The sequence below is a fragment of the Mytilus galloprovincialis genome, chromosome 2 (genome assembly GCF_965363235.1).
Source record: "Mytilus galloprovincialis chromosome 2, xbMytGall1.hap1.1, whole genome shotgun sequence".
Taxonomy (NCBI): Eukaryota; Metazoa; Mollusca; class Bivalvia; order Mytilida; family Mytilidae; genus Mytilus; species Mytilus galloprovincialis.
In genome coordinates, this window is record NC_134839.1 from 13108844 (window position 1) to 13133958 (window position 25115).

General features: G+C 32.4%; 1 protein-coding gene across 1 annotated transcript; it reads right to left on the reverse strand.

The window, feature by feature from the left end:
* Positions 1–3420: 3420 nt before the first annotated feature.
* On the reverse strand, positions 3421–23898 carry LOC143062933 (nuclear receptor subfamily 2 group E member 1-like). The gene is made up of 7 exons (XM_076234776.1): positions 23707–23898; positions 17374–17616; positions 13691–13799; positions 11467–11846; positions 9270–9644; positions 8506–8676; positions 3421–3794 (listed from the first exon to the last, which is right to left on the reverse strand). Exons 1-7 carry the CDS (start codon positions 23753–23755, stop codon positions 3553–3555), a joined length of 1569 nt encoding a protein of 522 aa, XP_076090891.1. The 5' UTR covers positions 23756–23898; the 3' UTR covers positions 3421–3552.
* Between the last annotated feature and the right edge of the window lie 1217 nt (positions 23899–25115).

Genomic DNA, 25115 nt, shown 5'->3' on the forward strand with positions numbered 1-25115 from the left:
ATCCGCGTATGTCGATTCTTTGAAAGTTACGGACATCTCTATTGGTATGATGAAAAAAGTTACGGACAAGTTGTTTTGAAGTTACGGACAACCTAAGTGTTTTTTAAAATCGTGCTGTGACCGTTTATTTTGTAGAATTTAATCACCTTTCCAGTTTAGGGGTTTCCCTAAACGATTAATACAACTTTTAAATTCAGTTGTTTAATTGATGCATTCGTGGTATTGTTATTCTATAGAAGAAAAGTATCTAACCGACGCAAGGCGGCTCCATCTTGGGCTGTGGGTAACTTAAGTTACCCACAGCCGTTTAAGCACAGTAGAGCAACTGAAGTCTTCTCAGATTTTTGGTAGGGTTTGTGTTGCTCAATCTTTGTTTTCTATGTTGTGATTTATGTATTATTGTTTGTCTTTTTTTTTAACAATGGCGTTGTCAGTTTTATTTCGAATTAAGTTTGATTTTGAATGATCCTTTGGTATCTTTCGCCTCCTTTTTTGAAAGGGAACGTTTTCGTCAATATTGTTCGGGCGTCTAAACAATATATCATAATCTCATAAATATACAAAATAGGTAGTCCAAATTCCTTAAATGTCTCTAGTTTGCAGGAATATTTGAGAAAAAGAGAGGCGATGATCCTGCTCCAAATGTGGCACCCGTTGTGTTGCACGTGTTAGTTCAAACCCAGTAAGCCACCGTCACGAAAAAGGAGATGAGATTGTAGTTACGACATTAGGAATATATCCAAAATCATCTGTGCATCGAAACTTTTTTCATTTATTCCTCGAAAAAAAGAAAACATTCAAGTAGAAATTTTGATAACATAACCCATAAACATACCATAAATTTCAGTTTTGTCACTTTTGCATTTTCTTTGCATTTAAATTTTGCTTTACTTCTGGCAGACTGTATATTTGACATAATTGATAAATGTAAAGGAGGCGTGAAAGGTTCCAAAATGACAGTCAAACTCATAGATCGAAAATAAACTGACAACGCTATGGCCAAAAAAGCAAAAAAGCTAACTGACAAATACAAAACACAAAACATAACAAAGAAAACTAAAGGCTAAGCAACACGAACCTCACCAAAAACTTGAGGTTATCTCAGGTGCTCCGGGAGAGTAGGCAGATCCTGCTCCACATGTGACATCCGTCGTGTTGCTTATGTTATTACAAATCCGGTAAATGGTCTAATTTTGGAGGTCACATCCGTGAAAAGGGAAAGGGATTGCAGTTACGACATAAGAAACATTGCATAAAAGTAAAAGTAAAACACATGGAACCTTGTCTTGTTTTCAAGTACATTATACCTTATGAGATCAGTGTAAATACAAGTTGTATGTAGCGTGGATAATAATGCTTTATTAAAAAACATAAAAAGAGAAAAGTTGTGACGCGATTGTAATCTTCTTTTAACCAGATTTTATTATTGGCATCAATAAATTATGTTTGTCGGTTCGTTCAACTTTGATGACGTGGGTCTACTTAATCAATCTACTTACTATTAGGTAGTTTTTACAGCCGATCGCATTGAGTGTGAAGAGGAGGGTAGTATACCGTACCTGATAATGACGTCACGGTTCAGCTAGCAAGAAAGCTAACCAAATATATTACCTTTACTTACACACTCAATGCAATCGGCTGCAAATACAGTCAAACTATTTTGATTTAGGTCTCAGCTGACAGCGACTTTTTACAAAATTCATTTCTAGGACACGATAAAAGACTTATGTTTACAATAAACTCATCATAGATACGAGGACTAAATTTTGTATATACGCCAGACGCGCGCAATATATCGTTTTTAAGATTAGAAGACTGTGTTGTGTCTTTAAACTTATAAATAGACACCATGATTAAAGTTTGTTGAAATGAGGTTCTGTTGGCTGTTTGATGAAAATACGTTGTTTTTTTGGGTTTTTTTTTTTTATTAAATTCTGTATTAGGAAACACAAAGATTCAGAACATATAGTGTATTCTATTAGGTATCTTTGGATTTCCATTTTATTTCACTCCAGTCTTGTCCTACTATATAATTTCCTACTACATGAATGTATACTTTTCTTCTTTGTATTTTTTTTTGTAGTTCATAAATTCCTATCATGTTTCGTCAAAATTAAATGTTTTGTGGTTATATTTGTAATGTCTATCAAAACTATAGATTATAAGATGATGGTTTGTTATAACAACTTCTGTAAAATTGCTTCTGGTACTCTTGCAAGCTTCTTATCTATTTTTTGAATTCATGTATAATTTTGGATATGGCCATCCCTAGATTTTTTTCATAATTAAATCTTTGATTAGGATAATGGTTGGTAAGTTTTTGTGTAACCCGCATTTGTTTCCTTTTAATCGATTTATTACTTTTGAACAGCGGTATACTATTGCTGCCTTTATTTATGGACTTCCACTTTTCGAATTTGCCTATGAGTTCGGCATTTAGTTTTACTTTTTTCTTCTTACTGGTTTCTCTTTAAATCGCTGTAAAAAATATATATCTTTTTAACCTGAGAAGGCTGTAAATTTAGAAGAATGAATGTAAACAAACTGACAGAGCGATCCAAGTACATGCAGGTTGGAATTCATACATAAGTAATATCAGACATTTGATTAAGCAGCAGAGGTTATTGGATATACTTTATTCTCTTGAACCGAAATCAGGGGCGGATGCAGGAATTTTCGAAAGGGGGGTGCTAACCCAGGGCAAAGGGGGGGTGCAGGGGTGCAAAACATATGTCCCGATACAAATGCATTGATCGGCAAAAATAAAGGGGGGTGCGCACCCCCGGAACCCCCCCCCCCCCCTTGGATCCGCCACTGGAAATCCATGGTATAGATATATTATAAACTTCAAGAATATAACAAATAGGCAGAATAAGTACGAATGCATAATCTACAATGCTTAAATAAACACATTATAGATACCATGATTTCACATGAGACGGTCTAAAACAAAACGTTAAATATAAAAAAACATGGGTACAAAATTGAAGAGTATTGAGGACCCAAAATACAGCTATATTATTCTATTCCTGGATAAAAAGAGATTCAAGTTTATATAAAATGTATGAATGATATTAAAACAGGGTATAAATGGTAACATTTTAGAATAAAGTAGTTATTTCTGAGAAGTTTATGATGCAAGTGATAGAAAGTTCTGAAAAAGATCATATAAGGGCTAGGACTATTAGACCATAAAATTACTATTATGATGATGATGATACTTAGTAGTTCAAGATAAGGGTGGACACTTCTTATGCTTTTTTAGCGCATATGTGCAAGATTCTCTCGTAAAGACAGCGATGGTATTTTGATGTCAAATCGAGTTGATTTACGGATCTTACTGAGCAGTATATACAGGAATGTTAAGGTACTAGTATAAAGTAAATAAATAAGGCTGTATAAATGATGAAATACAAAGAATTCTTTTTAGCAACTTTAATGATCGTTTTTAACGCAGACATATTTCATGGTCTGACAAAAATAAATAATGACAACACACGCACTAAACACAACATGAACGTTCAAAATCAACAAACAAAGTAAAGTTCGTGTCTAACTTGACTTAAACATGTCACATAACAGTCTTTCAATCGGAATACTTCCGATTGTTCGACGGAAAAATACGTCTTCCACGGCACGTGGACTCAGAGTTCGTAGCACCGGAAGCAGTAACAACAGCTTTCCAAATCTAAACTTGTTAGGGGATTGGTTCGTCAAAATGTAGTCATTCAACATCAACTGCGCTTGGTCTTGCAGTAGTTCTATTTGAAAATAATCCCGTATACCACGGGCTTCTGAAAAGAATAAATATTATCTATCATCTTTTCGGTATTAATTATAAATTCATTAAATTATCAGAAAATGTTCACATTAAGTTGATATATTTACAAACATTTACATTTAAACTATACTCAAAAGTTTCCGCAAAGATCTTCAAAGTCAAAAGACAGGCGACAGGAACAACTTATATCCATGAAAATGAGGTGTGCCAATGCTTATATGCCAGATAGCTGGCACTTATGGTAGAAGCATCGTTTTGGGACAAAGAACGATAACTCTTGCTAGACGACCCATCTGAAAAGTTTCGTCACTCTCGTAAAATCTCGTACGATTATTGTTTTTTAATGGCGGCCAAATTTAACGTTTTAACGCGATCTTGACTAAACGAAACAGATCGGAATAATTTCGATGTTAAATACGACATTAATTTTTATTTGTTTACAAAAACAAGAATTCAGAAATTTTCGTAACTTGTGTAGTTAATTTAAATTTTATTGTACCACCATGACCACGGAAATTACCGAAGTTAGGACAACAACATCTGACGCCATGTTTCGTCTGCTTCGACTTTCATAATATCAGTGAGGTCAAAACAAATAACCTAAATAACCACAGGTACTTCATTTAAAAGTCACAAAACCATAGTTAACGATATCATATTTAGTGTAAAAGTTCCGTCCAGCCATGGGAACACAGATAAAACCTCCGCAAGCAATACATTTCGATTTTTTTTAAATGGCCATGCGGGGTAAACTTTGGTGCACTGGTTGACCATGGCTACTTATGTTCATCTGCCGTACAATTCCCCACATCAAGGAACAATTATAATGACGTTGGTTATACTGTTGAATGTGATCACGGTTATTCATGTAGCCAGTGGCGAATACAGAACTTTTCAAGGAGGCCCCGCTGACTGACCTGAAAAGGGGGGGGTGGTCCAGTCATGCCCTACATAATCAACAGTTTTTTTCCACAAAAAGGGAGGGGAGTGGCACCCTCAACCCTGGATCCGCCTTTGGACACATTCTAATTCAAAACTTAACAAAAGTTTAAAACACAGAAAAGAAATATTATAAAAATTGACAATTCTAATTCTGGTACTTCCTTTGGCAAACTAAACTCTCAACAAATCTTTTCATTGATTATTTCACATATCAAAAATCTACCTCAAATTTCCCAGGAGATGGACACTGTTTTGTTTTCTCTCTGAGTTTAATAAAAAAAAATGAGACTCGAGTCTGAGTAGTAAATTTAGTACTGTATATATTGTATGCTCCCATATTGTCCAAAATTAGATTTTATGGGAAGATGGAGTTATTATGATAACCCATGAGAATACCATGACTTTGAAAGGTATATACAGGGCAAGTTACTTGGAAGTATGTGGGCTACATCCTTTAAAATTCAAGCTGTAGCAATGGCCTGATCATAACATTTTCAATCTACCAAGTACTTTATCACTATCTCACTATCAGGTTTACATTTCAACCTATTTAGCACTTTGGTTATATAACATCACAGTACCAAAATTGCACCTACATGTATTCAACAAAAAAAGCTGCAGAAATCTTTCAAGCTCTCTTTCCCCATGTGAAGTTATACAATTATCATATTTTTAAAAAGAGAAAGATGTGGTAAGTTTGCAAATGAGACAACTGTCCACAAGAGACCAAAATATTAAACACAGAAATTAGCAACTATAGGTCATTGTACAGCCTTCAACAATGAGAAAAATCTGTACTGCATAGTCAGCTATAAAAGGCCCTGATATGACAATGTAAAACAAAAAATAACTTTGTTACCAGCATCTTTTTCTTCAAAAAAAAAGCACAGAATGGTTCATAAAAAAAAGTTGGTGAAAAAACTGACAAAGTAGGTACAATTTGGGTACTCTCATGTTAGCATCTTTACAACTACAAATTTATTTTTAGAACCAAAACAAAAAAAAGTTTAAACCTAAAGGCAATTAAATGCTTCCCCATGCACAGCCTGATACAACAGCGGTACAGATGTATATTTAGCATATATAAAAAACACCTTCTTTTTTTTTTATGTCAGTTGAAATCAAGCATATTTTAATTTTTGACCCTTCAAACTTCAATATTGACTAATTCGAAAACAGGTATAAGGTCAGTAATATTGTTTGCCTTAAATTAGTGGAGAATAAAGGCTTTTTCTCCTGGAGAGTAATCCAAATTTGAAAAAAAAATGGCTTAAAATAATTCACAAAAAGACAACTTTTTTCCCTAACAGTGCAGTCTCATTGGTAATTGTGTATGAATACAAACTGAAAAACTCTCATTAAAACAACTTTCTTGCCTAAAATGACTATATGTGCACATTGTAGGTTCTATTTATGTATCATCACTGACAATACATTGCAATATGGGGTATTATTTTAAAGCAGGGTTTGACTCTTGAAAATGGGTCTGTAAATTGAGGTTTTAAAGTTCAAAATTTCCCAATTTGATGAAAATGATGCATATTTTTCCCAATAAAAAAGGGCAGAGGTAGTTTTGAAAAAAGCCAGCAATATCACTGCAGGTGATCAACCCAAACATTTCTATTCAGCATCAGTCTCAACTACATATTTCCTTAATTTTATATGATTATTTGATCGTCCTACAAAAATATTGATAATGTGTAGATGTTTTTCTTTCTAGCTTCTCTAATGTGAAAACAGTACCTTTTTGGTCACTATTTATGTGTTGCGTCTTAATAAGAATTGTTACACTTTATAGTGACTGAACAGGTTAAACAAAAACTTCTCAAGAAACAGAAAAAGAAGACAACTTGGAACAGCACCAGCCATGCCAGTATATGTAGGATAAAAACTTTGATTAGAATAGCATGGACAATATGTTAGATATATGTCCTTGTGAATAGTAAGGAAAGTTATCAATAATTCTGCAGATAATGCAATTTCAATATCAAGTGTTTTGTACATTTGCTGTTAAAATTTTCACACAATCAGTGAAACATTCAAAAAGGCTTCAAACTAAATTTTGATTTATAATACTGAAAGTTTCAAACAATGGCAAGTGTTTTATTTACAAATAACTCGTGTATTTCTGTGAGAAAAAAAATCAAGTGCAATTTTTGGAATTAAATTGGAAAAAATCCTTTTGATGCGCACTGCCAGCGCATGTAAATTGTGAATATACTTACCAAATATATTTTTTTATCATGATACTATCAAGGAGTACAGATCGTAGGAAAAAATGCACAAATTACAGATAAAATAATTAAACCTCTCTATTTTGTGTGCATCTCCTGCAAAATCAGAATTAGTTGAATCTATATATATATACTACATGTAGATGAGTAATAATCAATGAAAATATGGTAAATTTTTAAAGAAAAACCAAATATTTTGTTAAAAACCACCCCTAAACTGTTGTACCATAACCCCAAAATCAATTCTAATCTTCCTTTTGAATATTGAACCTTCTAGCACAATTTCATAGAGATCCATTCACTTCTACTAAAGTTATTGTCTGGAAACCAAATGTGTCTTCTTGAAAATAGAGACATATATGTATAATTGTATTATATGTCCGTTGAAAACAACTATGACATGATTAAGCATTACTCTAAAGCAATTGTATTTCCCATTTCCATTCTCAATTTTATTTTGCTGTCATATAATAAAAACTTGAAAAGTAAGCGAGCAAAAAAAATATATGCAAGAAATGACATAAAACTGACTCTGAATTAGTACATGAAATTGATGAAGAACCCATAAACTGAAAATGATCAGGAATACTTATTTGTTCGAGGATTTTTTTTTATCAAATATAAAAAAAGAAGATGTATGATTGCCAATGAGACAACTATCCACAAAAGACTAAAATGACACAAACATTAACAACTATAGGTCATCGTACGGCCTTCAACAATGAGCAAAGCCCATGCCGCAAAGCCAAAAGCTCGTCTGACAGCGCTATCAATATAAATCATTTGGTTAACAATTAACACTAGTATTTAAAGGTTCATCATAACAAATTGGCAAATACGACCGTATTTTCACCTAAAAGTCTTCTTTGTTCAGACTTACCTGTCTGGTTTGGGATATTTTAAATATTTTAGATATATAAAAGATAACATTATTTTGCATGTCTGAAAGATAAAATCGTTTTTGGTGAAGATCTGGAAAAATATTTTTTTTGTCCTCTGCCTGAACAGATATTTTTTTCATCAATTTGGAAATTGAATATTTTTTCTAATAAAGAAAGAATACCATACACCCTCCTGCCTTTTGAGGTTCAATGAAAATTGAAATATTTATCATTCCCTAAACATATTCCATCTTCACTTTTCATTTTATTTTAGACAGAAACTATATGTTAATGTAGCCTATATTTGCCACTGGACGTTAAGCAGCCAGCAACCAATCAATATATATAGGACATTGTCATGGTATAAAGCTGGCATTTAAGGTAGCGCCTTCCTCATATTATAATTGCATACTTAAAACAATTGGTTCCAATTAAACTAATCGAAACTTTAAAATTTAAACTATGTTTCAAAGTGAAAAGCCAATGACTGAGGAGGGACAGAAACATTAGCATACGGGCCCTCGATGCAGTCAATTCAAATTATAAATATCTTTCAATAAATAGCACCGTAGACATTAGTGAGACACACAAATGTGTTTAAGAATTACGTGCAAAACAGTCAAAATGTACAAGTGAAATTCAATTTCCAGAGAATTTGTTTACATACCAGGTTTGAACAAAACCAATGCTTTTAAGCATGCGTATTCTGTCGTGTCCACACGATTTGCGTTCAGTCTCGATATAATATCCTGGACTAATCTCAACTGTGCTGCTATAAGGAAACTCCTGTCTCCAGTATTTGCGTCCAATGAATATCCATTGTTTGTCATAAGTGTCCCTACAAAATTATTTGCATATATATACCACAATTGTCAAATCAAACTGACGATATACATAGCACGGTCAAGAGAATATATCATCGAACAATCCTACCAAGTATGAAAGCTTTATATCTAACTGTCTCTAGGTTTTTTTCATAGACGAATAGAGACCATTACCATTCTTTATCACCCTCAGCGCGGTAAACGACCCTGAGCGCCGTAAACGGGGGGCAACAAGAACGTATGCGATGTCGTGCAGGGCATTTCAATACTCTTACTTCAAAATATCGGCAAACAGGAAAGTAGGTATCTGATAGATCATAAAAGTAAGTTGCTGATCAAAATAAGAAGTAAATATGTTTAATAGTTTCTGAGAAACGTGTGACGAAATTGTTTGTTGGCCGACCAGTCAAACAGACGGACTGACAAAGTTATAGCAATAAATAGCCCAAACTCTATAATACAGGAAAACTCGCCATACCGAAAGCAAACTGTATTCCGATAACGATATTTTACTTTTAAAAATATTAGTTTTGTCTGGTAGTTAGAATTTACGACTCTTATCATTAATTGTACTTTTATCGACAGAAGAAAATACAATTTTACTTACCAATGTCAATAGGCAGAGACCATTGTGCTGCACTTAAAATAAATAATTCGCACCAAGATTCCTCCAGAAGAATAGCTTGATCCCTAAATGGAAGTTGTAGGAATGATGGGATACTTCTGGCCCATTTCACACACATGAAAAGTAGTCTAGCCGCTGTTTCGTAAATATTGTCGTTGGCCAAGAGAGCATTGTCTGGCGTCATTGCAACTTGTGTATATTTTGGGAATGGCTGGTGAATGGACTGCTGATAGGCTGATGACGGTGGGGAGAACGGAAGTACCCTTGGTGCCAGTTTTGGCGACTCATCAGATGAACTTTTTGGACTTGTTGATGATGTGACGTTCGGACTGTCACTTTTGTCAGATGCTGGGGAACCTGAAAGTATTGAGAAATTAACTTTACATTATTCTAAAATACCAAAGTTAAAAACTAATATTTAAACTAAAAAAAACAATGAGGTATTAAAAAAAATACATAAGATAAATCAAAATAGGTCAAGATAACTTTGAAATTATGGCATGTTCAAAATGCCTTTATTCCAGAGTACTTGTTCCTTTTCATTGTCGATAATCTGATAAAGGTCTTTGTCAACAAAATAGTTCTAGTAAAAGTATTTCAAAAATGTATTTTACACACAACAAATTATTTAGCTTTATAGCAGGAGATTAACCAGAATTCTCGAAAAGTGGAAACAAAAGATCGACACAGTTTTTGTATTTTGTATGGAAGCGCATTAGGGACATAGAAAAAAATAAAATTGGCAGTGAACTTTTTTTCAAAGTCGGAATTTTGACTTTTCAAATCTCGAAATTTTGACTTTAACTTGAAATTTTGACTTTTCAAATCCCGAAATTTTGACATGAACTTGAAATTTTGACTTTCAAAAATCTTGAAATTTTGACTTTTTGAAAAGTCGAAATATTGACTTTTTTGAAACTCGAAATTTCGACTTACAAAAAGTCGAAATTTTCACTTTAAACTCGAAATTTCGACTTTTTTAAACTCAAAATTTCGACTTTAATAAAACTCAAAATTTCGACTTATTTTAACTCGAAATTTCAACTTGTTTTAAATGCAAAATTTCGACTTTTTGTAAACTCAAAAGTTCGACTTTTTTAAAACTCGAAATTTTGACTTATTTCAAACTCGAAATTTCAACTTATTTTAAACTCAAAAACTAAAGCATTGCAGTTTCAAAGGCCTGTTTGGTTTCCAAATAGCAAGTCACTGACTTTGCCTTGTTTAAACAATGGTAAATCACGTAGCCAAAAATGCCATGCAATATTCAGGACGACAAATGAGCTGCTCGGTTTTCTAGTTTTGGAATTTTGAAATAAATAAATGGTTCTTTTTTCTGGAATATTGATTGAACTCTACAAGTTGACATTCTTATGACACAACTATTAACACTTGTCTTTAAATATCAGACTGTTGAATAAAAGTATGTCGTAACATGGGTGTATCGGAATAACGGGGTTGTCTTGATACACATATCTGAAGTCCAAACTTTAAATATGTATTTGAACGTGAAACATATTTTATTTATTCTTCGGCAAGAACAAGATTTTCTATCTAAAATAACCTCTTTAAAATGGTTTAGTTTATTAAAATGTGCTTATTAAGTTTATGATGTATATGGCTCTCCGCTTGCTGATATAAATGACTGTGAATGTGGTAATCGCAAACGTATAAATACTTAGGAAAATTCGAAATTTTGAGTTTAAAACAAGTCGAAATTTTGAATTTAAAACAAGTCGAAATTTTGAGTTAAAAAGAAGTCGAAATTTCGAGTTTATAAAAAACCGAAATTTCGAGTTTTAAAAAAGTAGAAATTTTGAGTTTAAGTCGAAATTTCGACTTTTTATAAAGGCAAAATTTCGAATTCTAAAAATTTATCAATCAAAATTAAGACTCTTTCAAAAGTCGAAATTTCAAGATTTTAGAAAGTCAAAATTTCAAGATAAGAAAAGTTAAAATTTCGAGTTAAAGTCGAAATTTTAAGATTTGAAATGTCAAAATTTCGACTTTGAAAAAAAAAATTCACTACTACTTTTATTTTTTCTATGTCCCTAATACGCTTCCGTAATTTTGCAATAAAACGATAGTGAGGATCAGCCGATTTTCTTCATGGACACAACCTGCTAAAACCAAGTAATGACCTTCAATTCATAACCTAATATGGTGTGTATATACTTACCATTTTCTGATGAGGAAGTAGTAGAAGCCGGTTCCGGAGATGGCGTCATTCTTTCACTTTTAGTATCAGTCCTGTCAATTTTATCATTTGCGTTATCTGATGGTGTTGAACATCTGCTAGTGTGAACCATCGGTGGCTGCGTCGGAGAACTGTTGGTGGAGGCATTGCTGCTACCATCACTGTTAAAGTGGCTGTATTTTGTACGAACATCGATGTTTACGTTGCAAGAGGAAAAGTGTGACTGCAGAGCATGGTGTCGACGTTGATCATGCTGATACTGAAGGGCGAATGCGGGAGGATAAACAGGGCTCGGTCTGTACGTTGGAAACTCTGGTACTCTCAAATTAGCATTAAATGGTGGATAATGATGATATTGACGGCTGAAATTTAAACATTAGATTTCATATAAAAAGTAATAATCAAACAAATGACAATAAACCAAATTGGCAACAAAAATGTAGGGAATCGCACCAGTCATGCAAACATATATTGCTATTTATCGAAATATACCCTCTCCATCTTCGTTTATTCAAGGTCAAGCTCATGATAAGAGCTCATGATAAGAAAAAGATTGATAAAATATACATGTTATAACGTTACGAATCAATAGTAGAATCTATAGGGGATACAAATTAGAAATAACTTTTGGCTTCATATACAAAACTGATTGTAGACAGACGCAGCTGCCACTTTCAAACAAATGTGTGTCATAAGTTTTCAGTTATTACTTGATAGGCTATGCTCTAGTTTAGAACGGATAGAATATTTTACCAAATTTCGATTAGTAAAATTATGTAACAGTTTGCAGGTTTTATTTCTTTGTGTAAGCATTTGATATATGTAAATTATAAGTAATAGGTCTGACAAAAGGCCTTTTCAAATGACGGTTATAAAGCAATCAAATTGAAACCGAGTAAGTAATAAGCTATAATTACAATGATGAAAATAAAGTATTGAATGAGATGAAATATTTGAATTTGGGCACTATTTTGAAGGTTCCTACGCTATTTTGAAGGTTTCCTACACAGTGCAGTAGCATTTATCAATAAGATACGTTTAATCGAATATTGAAAAGTTGGTGAATGTAGCATTTATATTTTCATAGATACAGTCTTTAAAAAAGATGAGAACATTATTAATAAACATATTTATCATGCAATCAGCCAACTTTTGTAGAACGTTAGTTAACCATTGACCATGTGATTGACAATCTGGTGCAAAAAAAAAAGGGGAGTCAAAACACAAAATACTATGCAATAGATGCTATATACCCCTTGATCGGCTATACTTCTAAAGGCAGTCTTCACGATGAACTGTTAAATCTACAGGCCCGGAGCTCAATTTTTGAAAATTTTTAGTTAGATTCTGTTGGCCTGTAGATATGATTTTTACAAGCCCGAGCGTAATTTAACAAGCCTGGGCTGCCAGGGCTGCCACTCAGCGTGAAGACTGTAAAGGAATTAGTAGTGGTCTTGGAAAATGCATTGATTCTGGATGGGCAATTAAATTATATGTCTACACAGATATAAGAAGATGTGGTATGAGTGCCAATGAGACAACTCTCCAATTAAGTCACAATTTATAAAAGTAAAAAATTATAGGTTTAAGTAGGGTCTTCAACAGGGAGCCTCGGCTCACACCGGACAGCAAGCTATAAAGGGCCTCAAAAATTATTAATTAATGTAAAACCATATGTGTACATGTATACATGTTGTGATAATGATTTTTTTGGTTTGTTTGTATATTATGTTTTCTTCCGATAATGAAGCTGATAACAAAGAATTGTATATATACTTTATAAAACAACATTATACGGGAGATAACTCTAAAATATAAAATGACTGCTGTACCCATAATTTGACTATTTCATTTATTATGTCTGTTTAGTTCATGCATCATTGTAAATATAACGGAATTTGATGCGACTTTCATCAAAGTGAGAGGTTTAGCGCTATAAAAACCAGGTTTAATCCACCATTTTATACATTTGAAAATGCCTGTACCAAGTCAGGAATATGACAGTTCTTGTCCATTCGTTTTTGATGTGTTTTGTTATTTTATTTTGCCATGTGATTATGGACTTTCCGATAGATTTTCCTCTAAGTTGAGTATTTTTGTGATTTTTACTTTTTACAAATCGGTACAAATAGAATTGGGATTGCATTGTAATAATGTATTAAAGGTTTTCAACATTTTTGGAAAATTTATTTCAACAGTTACACACCTTTCAAAGAATTCATCGAAATCATATGGATACCCAGTTTTATGGCTGTGATCCTCTACATTTTCCCTTTTATACTGGAAACATCTTGGAGATCGTTCATGCTGAACAGCTAAAACGAAATAAAAAAGATAGTTCAAACAAGGTTGTTAGAAATATTTACACTACTATTGCAATGTTACCTCAGCGTAAGATTACAGCACTGTGGTTGATGGTGTATGATTGTCAATGTGACAACTATTCACCAAAAACTAAATGATAAGAACAATTCACAAAAGACCAAATGATAAGGATGATAGTGAACAACTTCAGTTCATTGCACAGCTTTTTCATCAATAAGCGAACCTCGTGTCGTAAAGTAAGCTATAAGAAGGTCCAGAACAAAATGTGAAAAAGAAGCATTTTATTAGAGATATCATTCAGGATCAAGGGTCTAAATGGGGTATCCTTCGTTTTTTTTTTTTTTTGTATTTTCTATTCTTAATGCCTTTTTTCTTTATTCTTTATAAATGTTAACTATTATTATCTATAATTATTTATACAATGTATGCTAGCACCCTATTATTCTGGAATTTTTTCGTTTTTTCTCTATTCTTTAAATTTTTGGCCCTTCATTCTGCCAGTTATTCTCTATATAATGAAAACGTTTATCTTAATCCCTCCAAGTGATAACTAATAAATGTCTAAGGTTGGCGAAAACAAATTAAAAATTTCAAATTTTATTTTATTTTGTCAATTTTGAAGTAGATTTGTATTACTTTCAAGTACATTAAAATAGAGAAACTTTTTAACTTGTTTCGAGATTTAACCGGCACGCGTCTAACATAATGACAGACGCGTGGTTTCAGCTTTGTCGGTACAAGTGTTTGTATAGAGCATGACAGATCACCAATTAGCAAGCTTTTTCTGTCAAAAGAGGATACTTGAAAATATCGTTGACAAACTATGTATATATTGTTAATCCGTTATACATGATGAAGGGGTAATCTTGTGTCCGACAAATGATCGTTATTTAAAATCATCAAGAGGATTAGTTTAGAAGTACCGGTTATAAAATTAAAAAAGTTTTATCAATCTGAACAAGATCGAAAAACGTAAAATCTAGATCAGGAATTCCAATTAAACACGAAAATCAATAAATAAAAACCAATCGCATGTATCACTTTGGAGAGGAATAAATCAAAGTATATTGATGTAAGAAGATGTGGTATGAGTGCCAATGAGACAACTCTCTCATCCAAGTCACAATTTGTAAAGTAAACCATTATAGGTCAATTGTATAGTTACAACGCCGTAATTTCGTTCGTCCTGTGTACATTTTTTTAAAAGTCTCTCTCGTCCTACTCGTCCGAATTTAGGTATATATACTCTAAATTCTAGGTATAAAAAAAAACCTAGATAAAACACCAAATATACAAAGCTGTTAATGATAAGTATTATTCATGTATTGATATCCCGGTTCCATTTAAATATGGTTGCCGATTTATTTATTCTTTCATTTTAAGGATAAAATATGGGTTTTTTAATTTGACAACTTACATACATTCAATAGGGATGAGATTCCAGTTCTCGTAGTCTTTATTTAGAGCATGAATTTAATATATTATGCTTTTATCTGATATAGATCATGTTGTACGATAAGGGGGGTCATCATTTATGTATTCTTTAAAATTTTCGCTCATTATTTTTTATCTTTTAAAATAATGGCTATTCTGTAATTACTTGATAACTGTATTCAGAATTCTGAACATTGTTCTTTTCTGCTTTCATTTATCTTTTGCAGTTATTCTATTTTACCACCATTATTCTCTTTAACTTATTTTTTGACATATCTCTCACATCTTTTATACTTTCCATTCACTTGCATGCCAGCATTATTTCAATATCAAGGTAGGAGAGACTATTTTCTTTTACAACCATTGTCCGTGCACGAAAAGTGACTTACTTTCACTTCAGACCGTGCGAGCGGAGGTCTTTAAAGCCGGTCAAGATCGTTAAACACTTCCTTATTAGTACTTTTAAATTTTCATCAGAGAAGCAAAGTTTTATTACGGGTCATTATAAATAGATTTGTACAGTAATGTCACAAAAAGCTCAATGCTTCGATTTCAGATCAGTTTCTTCGACGAGAACTGAATGTTCATTTGAGTTTCGATTGTAAGAGCAAAGTAAACTCTTCATTTGATCACGACTGCATTAAATATCTAAAGAACTATTTAACTAATTACTTAAATGACTAGTTTGGAAATCTGTTCACCTGTAATTTTCTCACAACCTGTTTGCATTGTAATAGAGCAGGATTGGGAAGGTGCATGGTTTATTGAACGTTTTTGTAACACGATCTAGTACCAGATCACAACATGTTTACTTAATAAAAAATATGATAGTATGTCTACTGTTATTGGTAAGATTTGAAACACCACTCATCAGAAAATGTAGAAAGAATCTTCAATTTTAATTGACGTATTACAACGGACTTTATAGAACTATTTATATGATGTTTTAACTTGAGGTGCCACTGCAACCCTGCTGAATGAAGATGCATTAGGTAATTTTAGTCTATATTCATATTTCGCGATCCTGGAGGAGTCTCGAGAAAACAGTTATCTAACAACAAAAAATCAGAAAAGAAATTAAAAGTTCAATAAAAGATCTTGAACAAGGAGTTTTTGTGGCCTCATTTTGATAGTTAAATTACAAAATATCTTGACGATAAGCTGAAAATTTTCAAGATATTTTGTAATTTAACTATCAAACTGAGGCTAAAAAAACTCCGTGTTCAACACCAATTTTAAAAAGACAAAACAACTTACTATATAAATAAAATTGATAATGGAAATGGGGAATATTTCAAAGAGACAACAACCCGACCAAAGAGCAGACAACAGCAACAGGCAACCAATTGGTCTTCAACGCAGCGAGAAAATTCCGCAGGCCCCGAAATAAAATTATGTTCCAAATTAGTGAATTTAAAGGACGTCACACTAAACTCTTAAACATATATCAGTCACTGCCCGCGTGTAAGGAGAGGGCTAAGCTCTGTGCATGTTAAAGAACCCTTGCAACAACGTGTTGAAGATTTCTGATTCTACATCATACATTATTTCCATTGTCATTTGAAATTAGTCATTTTTCATTTTTTGCAGAAACTTACTAGTGGATGTTTTGTCATTTTGTTGTAATCCTGAATATGCATTATATATTAGCCACTGGACGTTTAGCAAAGATAAAGGTGGTCCTGTTAGTTGGACAGATTGATTTTATACCAATTCAAATTATTCTAAAATTGTGTTTGTTTTAACATTACATAATAAAAACAAAATCATTTCAGTCATTGGTGACTGATAAGTTATTATTTCATTTCAAAATAATACTTGTATAAATAAATGGACTGTATATGTGTTTACCCGGGCTTAATGTATGCGTGTAAACGTATGTAACGCGCAAATGTATTGGTAACGCATTACATAAAGGATTGGGTCGGGTTTTTTTTATACCAAAAGGCAAATTGGTCTCAGAATGGTATAAATTTCAAATCTTACTCCTGCGACTAGTTATTTGAATAGTACAATTGTGGTCTTTATAAAAATGATCTCTAAAAGAATTTCGTTTCAACCAAATTTTAAATGAATGTGGACTTAAATAAATTTCAGCCAGATGCTATCACAACAATTTATTATGCTTACCATCCTTATTCATCTTGACTTCCAGACATTTTTTGAAACGACAAGCCTGACACTGGTTTCTCCTGGCAACATCTACAATGCATTGACCATTCTCTTTACAAACATAATCTAGATTTCGCCGAATGCTTCTCTTGAAGAAACCGCGACAGCCATCACAACTCAAGACGCCATAATGTTTACCGGAAGCCTTGTCGCCGCACACGCGACACAGAGATTCGGGTTTCCGGCTCAAATGTCCATTATCTAGAAAAAGAAAAATTTATCAAACTATATTTCTAACTTTTAAATTTCCAAACACGTACCTAATGGATTTTTTGTTCAAGTATCAGTACAAAAATAAACAAAAATAAACTATTAAATTGCATTACATCACCTCCAATAATTTTTTTACAACTATTTCTTTTATATTCTATACGTTGGTAAGTAAAGCATTTTTCAAAAGTTAAGATTATTTTTTATTTGTTTTTTGGGTTCTGTTAGAATGGCTTTCATTCTATATAGTTATGTTGAACATAAAATGGTGCATGGTTATTTTACCATATTTAAGGCGAGCACATATTTATGTGCAGTAAAAAATAAATTCTGCTTCATACATTATCTAAAAGGTGGGTCCGTTAAACATATGTGCTCATAAACCTAAAACTGTTTTCAGGCCTAAAGTTAAATCCATTCGGTACATTATTATGACGTGGAGACAACCAATAAGTTTTCTTTTAATTTCGCGTGCTTAGTGGAAAGAATCAGTTTAAAGAATAGTGAATACTCAAAAGAGAATCTGAAAATTAACTGTCGAAGAAGTAAACCGAGCACATAGTTATGTGTAGTAAAATATAAATTCTGCTTCATACATTATCTAAAAGGTGGGTCCGTTAAACATATGTGCTCATAAACCTAAAACTATTGTCAGGCCTAAAGTTAAATCCATTCGGTACATTATTATGACGTGGAGACAACCAATATGTTTTCTTTTAATTTCGCGTGCTTAGTGGAAAGAATCAGTTTAAAGAATAGTGAATACTCAAAAGAGAATCTGAAAATTAACTGTCGAAGAAGTAAACCGAATAACTGTGGTAAATAAAAGAATTAGGCAAAACAATACTGATTAATATAAAAATTTAGGTAATATAGTATAGGTGATTACAGAAATGAATGATGTCCACTGAGATTAAAGAAATCCTCTAATTACAGAAAACTTTGATTTAATCATTCTCTGAATTTTAAAACAAATGGCGTTATTTGAAAAAGATAAAGAAAAAATGCTCTTTAAGTTTAAAAAAAATACAAAAAATAAAGACCTTCACCCATAATGAAAATGTGAGCTTTGGGTTGGAATTATTCGAACATTTTTCTTATAGCAGATATCGAAAATAATATATCCAAATGTGAAAAGACATTTTATTTTCTATGACATTTTTAACCTAAGAAACGATATCATTCAAAATAATTTGAAAATGTAAAACAAACAAAAAATCTAAAATCTAAACAATAGTTTACGACTAACATAAAAAGTTACAAACCCTTAGTCGGATTATCTAAATTCAAGTTTCGACAAATAATTATTAATAATTTCATAGACAGAGAGAACTTAATGATCGTTACATAGAAATACCCAATATTACAACAATTCGACTCCTTAATCTCTTGTTAATATAATCTGATTAACCAAAAAGAATGTATGACTTTTGGTATGTAGCTGTAATATTTCATATCCGAAGCTTAATACCAACTCAACATTGATTTTTAATAATATGAAATGAAACTCGTTCTTATTCACGTAGTTTTCTATCTCAGAAATATCAGCATATGAAAAATTACGCGCAGTCCAAACCCCAAATAGATATGGTCTTTTAAAATAGCAATTAGTGCACCTCTAAACGGTTTAATGTGAATACGTCATAAAGCATGACCTTGCACAATGTCAAAATATAACTATGGACATGATGCACCTGACGATTAGTGTCAATAACAGGTTGTCAATAAATGTTCAAAACCATGGATACATGTATAATACACATAAAAACGCCAACTTTCTATAGTTTCTTTCAAAGCGTTCCAACTAATACACAACCCATGAGAATCTATTAGTATACATGTATCAAATGGACTTAGTATAGAGACATCATAAACAGTCTGACAAAAATATAACTTTGGGCCATATTTCGGACTTTTAAGGTTTGATCGAGACAATTCAAATTTGCGAAAATTCTGCGAAACGAGGAAAAAATCAGATAAGTATTTATACCGTTTTTTTTATATACTTAAAATATGAATGCACAAAAGTCTACAACAACTTTTTGCATAATATTTTTCATGCTATAACTTGTTCTCGGAACAGCTATACTACTACTACTACTGCTTCCTGTACATTATATTCACTTTAAAATGTAATGTAATCCGATTCCATTACCAAATATTGTAAGGTATAAGAAGAGATTACCTATGATCGAGGATCATACTAAAGGTGTGAAACGATTAGATGCGCCATGTTGACTTTTTCTTGAAATTTGCCTCATAGCGTGACGGACTGAACGCACACTTTTCATAAAAGTGGTTTGTAAATACAACGAAAAACATACGATTATTAAACCTTTATGTCCATGGATTGGCGAATTTATTAAGATTTCGGACATTTCCAAATTTGTTAAAAAAATAATTGCAAAGGCGCCAACTGTCCACCTAAAGGGTTATGGCCCTTTTGTAGGCTGTGAATTGCGATTTTTTCCAAGTGCTATATAAAAAAATTAAATAACAAAAATACCGAACTCCAAGAAAAAAATCATAACGGAAAATCCCTTCTCAAATGAAAAACTAAAAGATAAATCATATCAAACGAACGGAAAACAACGGGCAAAACAGTAAAAACATTAGAATAAAAGTGACGTGCGATTTTACAAACACCAAAATGAAATGTTGTTCTAAGCATATGTTAAATAGTGCATTGCAATTCGTAGAAATGGAGATTTGAAGGCAAATGCACCCAAGATTTTTGTGTAAAAATCACAAGACATTTTACTACAGAGAATTAAATAGACATGCAAGATTCATGTATACATGTGTAAAGACGTTTTATCAAATAATTCATATATAATAGATAAAAAAGTACCCAAATTTGTTAAATCTAAAACAATGACAGATTGATTTCATTGATAATTGATTAAGATTAAAATTGTTAACATAAATTAGTCACTTGTTTGTCTATGATGTACTAGCGTTTATTGTATATAAAAAGTCCAAACCAATCTCCACAAGAAAACAAATACTCGTGCTGAGTCACTATAAGGTCTAACGCACAATTGAAGGTGCCCTTAAATAAGTCCATTTTAAACTTTTTTTTAAACCAATATCTTTATGTATTTGCTTGTTTACGGAAAAGCATTGCTAGCAGTTATGCAATAATCCTTTATCTGTTGAACATCAAATGGTCAATATAGCAGTGCACGGGGAAAGGCTGCAAGTTTCTTTTTTTTAATAAATAAATTTGGTGTATTTACTGTCTTCTGATTGGCTAAAAGAATTGGCTTTATTTTCAATGTTATCAATTTTTATGGAGACACGCCCACTCTAACGTTGTGTATTCATACGCAAACATCTGTGTACGTTGTTATTGGTATTAATATATATCTTTGAGCATTATTTTTGATAGAAATTTATTTATAATGAATGGCAATAATTTATTTTGAATTTATTGAACCACAAAATTAATTTTTGACTGTTCACATTTAACATAATCCGCGAATGATTCAATAAATTCAAAATAAATAAAAGCCATTCATTAAATAAAATCTCAAAAGGTTTAGCCATGAATCAACAAAATCCTGAGGTGGGAAGGACATGGATCTTTTATATAAATAAATCTATTAATTCTAAGAGACTATAATATATATGCATTAGCAGGTCATCGTTATAACTGCAGAATATCAAAATATAAATAAATATAAAATTAAGGAGATGTGGTATGATTGCCCATGAGACAAATATCCATCATAGTTAAAATGGAGTATATATATATGCTAGAAAGACTAGGCAACCATACGGTCTTCACCAATGGGAAACCCCTGTACCGTAAAGTCGGCTTTGAAAAAAATATAAAAACTATTCAATTGTGAAAACTAACGGCCTAAATCATAGCAAAAAAAAATACGAAGAACAAATAAATTTTAACAATTTACGATCTTTTTATCCTTGTTGTATACATTTTTGGTGCTAAAAAAAGTTACGTGTGTTATAGATTCGGAGACTTCCAATATTACTTCAACACAAGAATATTGAACCAAATGGAAAGTGTTAAATTCATGAAGAGACAACGGAATATATCAATAAAAGCAGGGATATGAAAGTCGTTGCATTCGTCTTATAAGTTTACTAAAAAAAATATTAGAAAGCGCGATATGATAAGTGATGACCAATTTTACCAATTATCAAACTCCTACCAGTGTTTTAGATTTACTATATTTGGTCACCACACCGGCGACTATTCGGAATATGAGATGAACAAACGGAGGAAATACCAACAAAAAGTCACGGACTACTCGGGTTAGAGACAGTCCGCCAAGTACTTTGAAAAAAAACCTTATTTTCGGACACTCGTGGATTGAAAAAAAATATTTTCAAGAGAGCAAATACAATACGACGTCGTCATATTTGTCCGATGTTGTAATATATAATTTGTTTGACTTCTAGTATGTAGCAATATATTTATTGATTCATTGGCCAAACTGCTTTGTCTAGTTCCCAATGTTCCCCTTACAACGAATTCGCTATATCGATACAGAATTTCGTTATTATAACAATTATGTTTATAGCGAAGTAAAAACCCTGTTCCCCAGAAATTCGTTATAACCAAATTTAACTGTATGCAATATCTTTAAGAACTTTTTAATTATCAAACTCCTACTGGTCAGAGTTTTAGATGTACCAAATTGGGTACATTTTGTACATGGAATATCTAAGAAATGCCTCTACACATCGACTTGCATTTCATCCAGTGGCAAATATTTCATTTTCAGGACGATAGTCATCCAGACGGAAAAATCTTTTCCTTTTTCGACACTTTTCAAAAATTTGATAGTTATCCGATTCCCATTAAGATTTTTTGGCGTAAAACACAAACGAACAACGAATGGCAAAAAAACGCCTCAAAATCACCCGTGGAGAAAGTATTTTAAATTATAATTGAAAGTTATGAACGTTAAAAAAATCTTCTGACTTGATCTAATCCCAAAAGTATAGCCAACCATCAAATATTTTCATGAATATAAACATAGAATACGGAATATTTCTCTGGCGGGATTTCCCCCGTGCAGTTAACTGAGTTTGTCTCAATTGATTACCCGGAATTGACACCACAATAGAGTTGTCCGTTTCATTCGACCGTTGACCGCAATTACATGCTTGGTTGACTTACGGTCTTTGTATATCAATCATGGTCCAATTTCCCTTCTTTTGTTTACATGTAAACTAAACAATCAATTGATAATACGGTGCGTGTAAAACAGATTCTCGTTATTTCACGGGCGAAAATAATTACATTTTTCTAGACTTTGCCTCACATTTTATCTTGAAACTAAGGAACCAAATAATTAAATTCAGAAAACAACTTTGTAAGTCGAGGCAGCAAACTGCTATTTTACAGTTTAAAACAAAATATAAAGAAGTCCATAAGTCATGATACTATAATTTGATAAAAAGACACATTAGTTATGATACTGCACAACAAAGCGCGTAGTGGTCCATGAGTTTAGATAATGTAAAAGTCCACAAGTTTTGATACAAGAGGTCTATAAGTTTTAGACTCTAAAAATAAAAACAAGGAGGTCCACAAGTTATGAAAATATGTTTAAAATTACTTAAAGCTTCAAGACTTATGGTGGTGTAGTATCATAAAAGGGTCTATGAGTTAGTATGTACAGTACAATCAAGGAATTCTAATACTAAGCATTTTTTGCGAATTTTCTGCATGTGAAGTTGCCAAAAAATGAAGCTTAATAATTGTAAAAGTCAATACAAAAGGGATATATTATTATGGTACTGTCGCAAATAAGCCATGCTTTCGGAATATATTTTACGAAAACGGCCGTTCCTAAAAGTAACAAATTTTGCTTTTCAAAGATTCCAACAAATACAACAAAGATGTATATTTTCCCGCAACAACATGATGAAATACCACCTTCCACGGTATTACAAAATATACGTTTTTTTACTTATGAATTATAAAACAAAAAATATTGTCATGGTATACTATACGTAAAATGTTGAAGTACACTATGTATTTCATTTATAGTTATATATAAATAATACCCGAAAATATATATACGAAATAATAATTTTACTCACTTGAATTATAGCTATGAAGTTCCGGTGGAGGCGGCAAAGTGGCGCTCATAATGTGGCAACAAATAAAATTTATCCTCTCTTCCAGGCACCATGGAGCAGTTGAGGAATCAGTGTCATTAGATGAGTTGGTGTCACACTATTATCTTTGGAGTTCAGGTGTGCGTGTGTGTGGAGACAATCGGTTGTGACTTGTCACGTGCTGCTTGAGCAGAAGATGACTCGAGAGCGAACGGTGATTGGTTAATCTTTGGGAAAACTATGAAGAGGGATGTGTCCACTGGATATTTTTTTAATCTGAGCTCTTAGAGGTATTGACAGATAATTAGCGTTTATTCATTTTTAAATATTTTTATGCAATAATTTTACTATATTACATGATTATTGACAAATAAACTACTTAATGTATTTAATATTTGAGCAAATAATAGATGACGGCTTAATCCTTCGACTTCTATGTGTTGTATTCGTTTTTATAAAAAGGATTATCCCTCATTGCGGATCAGCTTATTTGGTTAACTTTCTGTTGTAACACATATTTTTTGGAGTATTTGTTGCCTAGCATGGACGTACATTAGAACATAAAAGATGCATGCCGCGTTGTGTTTTTTATGTGTCTTTTTTTTTTTTAATCAATCACTTTTCACTACCGACTCGTGTGCCTATGGTGGTGTCTTCAACCTATGCCAACATTTGATAAAAATATATTCAACCTATGCCTACAAACAAAATACAATAGGTGTTGTCATAACAATTATTAATTAATTAAAGGTAAAATACAGTCAGTATATTTTCGGCAATGGACATTTGAGCGCATTGACAGGACATTTGAGCGAAAAAAAAAGGACGTTTGAGCGCCAAAGTATAGGACATTTGAGCGCCTAAATTTTAGGACATTTGAGCGAAAATAAGAATAAGCGTAGGACATTTGAGCGAAAACAAGTCTTGGATAGAGAATTGTCTTATTGGCAATCATACCACATTTTCTTACGAATATAGTTCATTAAATGAGGAGTTTACCAACAAAAAGTTTAAAACATATTTTAATTGTAAAAAACAAAGCACTAAAAACAAAGCACAGTCATAAAACAGGAGTTTACCAACAAAAAGATTAAAACATCTTTTAATTGTAAACAAAGCACTAAAAACAAAGCACTGTCATAAAACATAAAACTCGGCAACGGCATTATTTACAAGTCTGTTCGGGCTTGGAACTTATATCCCAGGCTTCTGACATAAAAATCCCTCGTAATTTCCTGCTGGCAGTATTTCGAATGCAAATCCCGGAGATTCTGTTCCTTCTCCTTTTCTGTTCGGCTCTGCGGTGCATCAATGTTCAAACTCCGAATTTTTCACAGATTCATCTGTTATATAAGTATCAGTCAGGTAATCTGCAAATTCTATACAAGGCT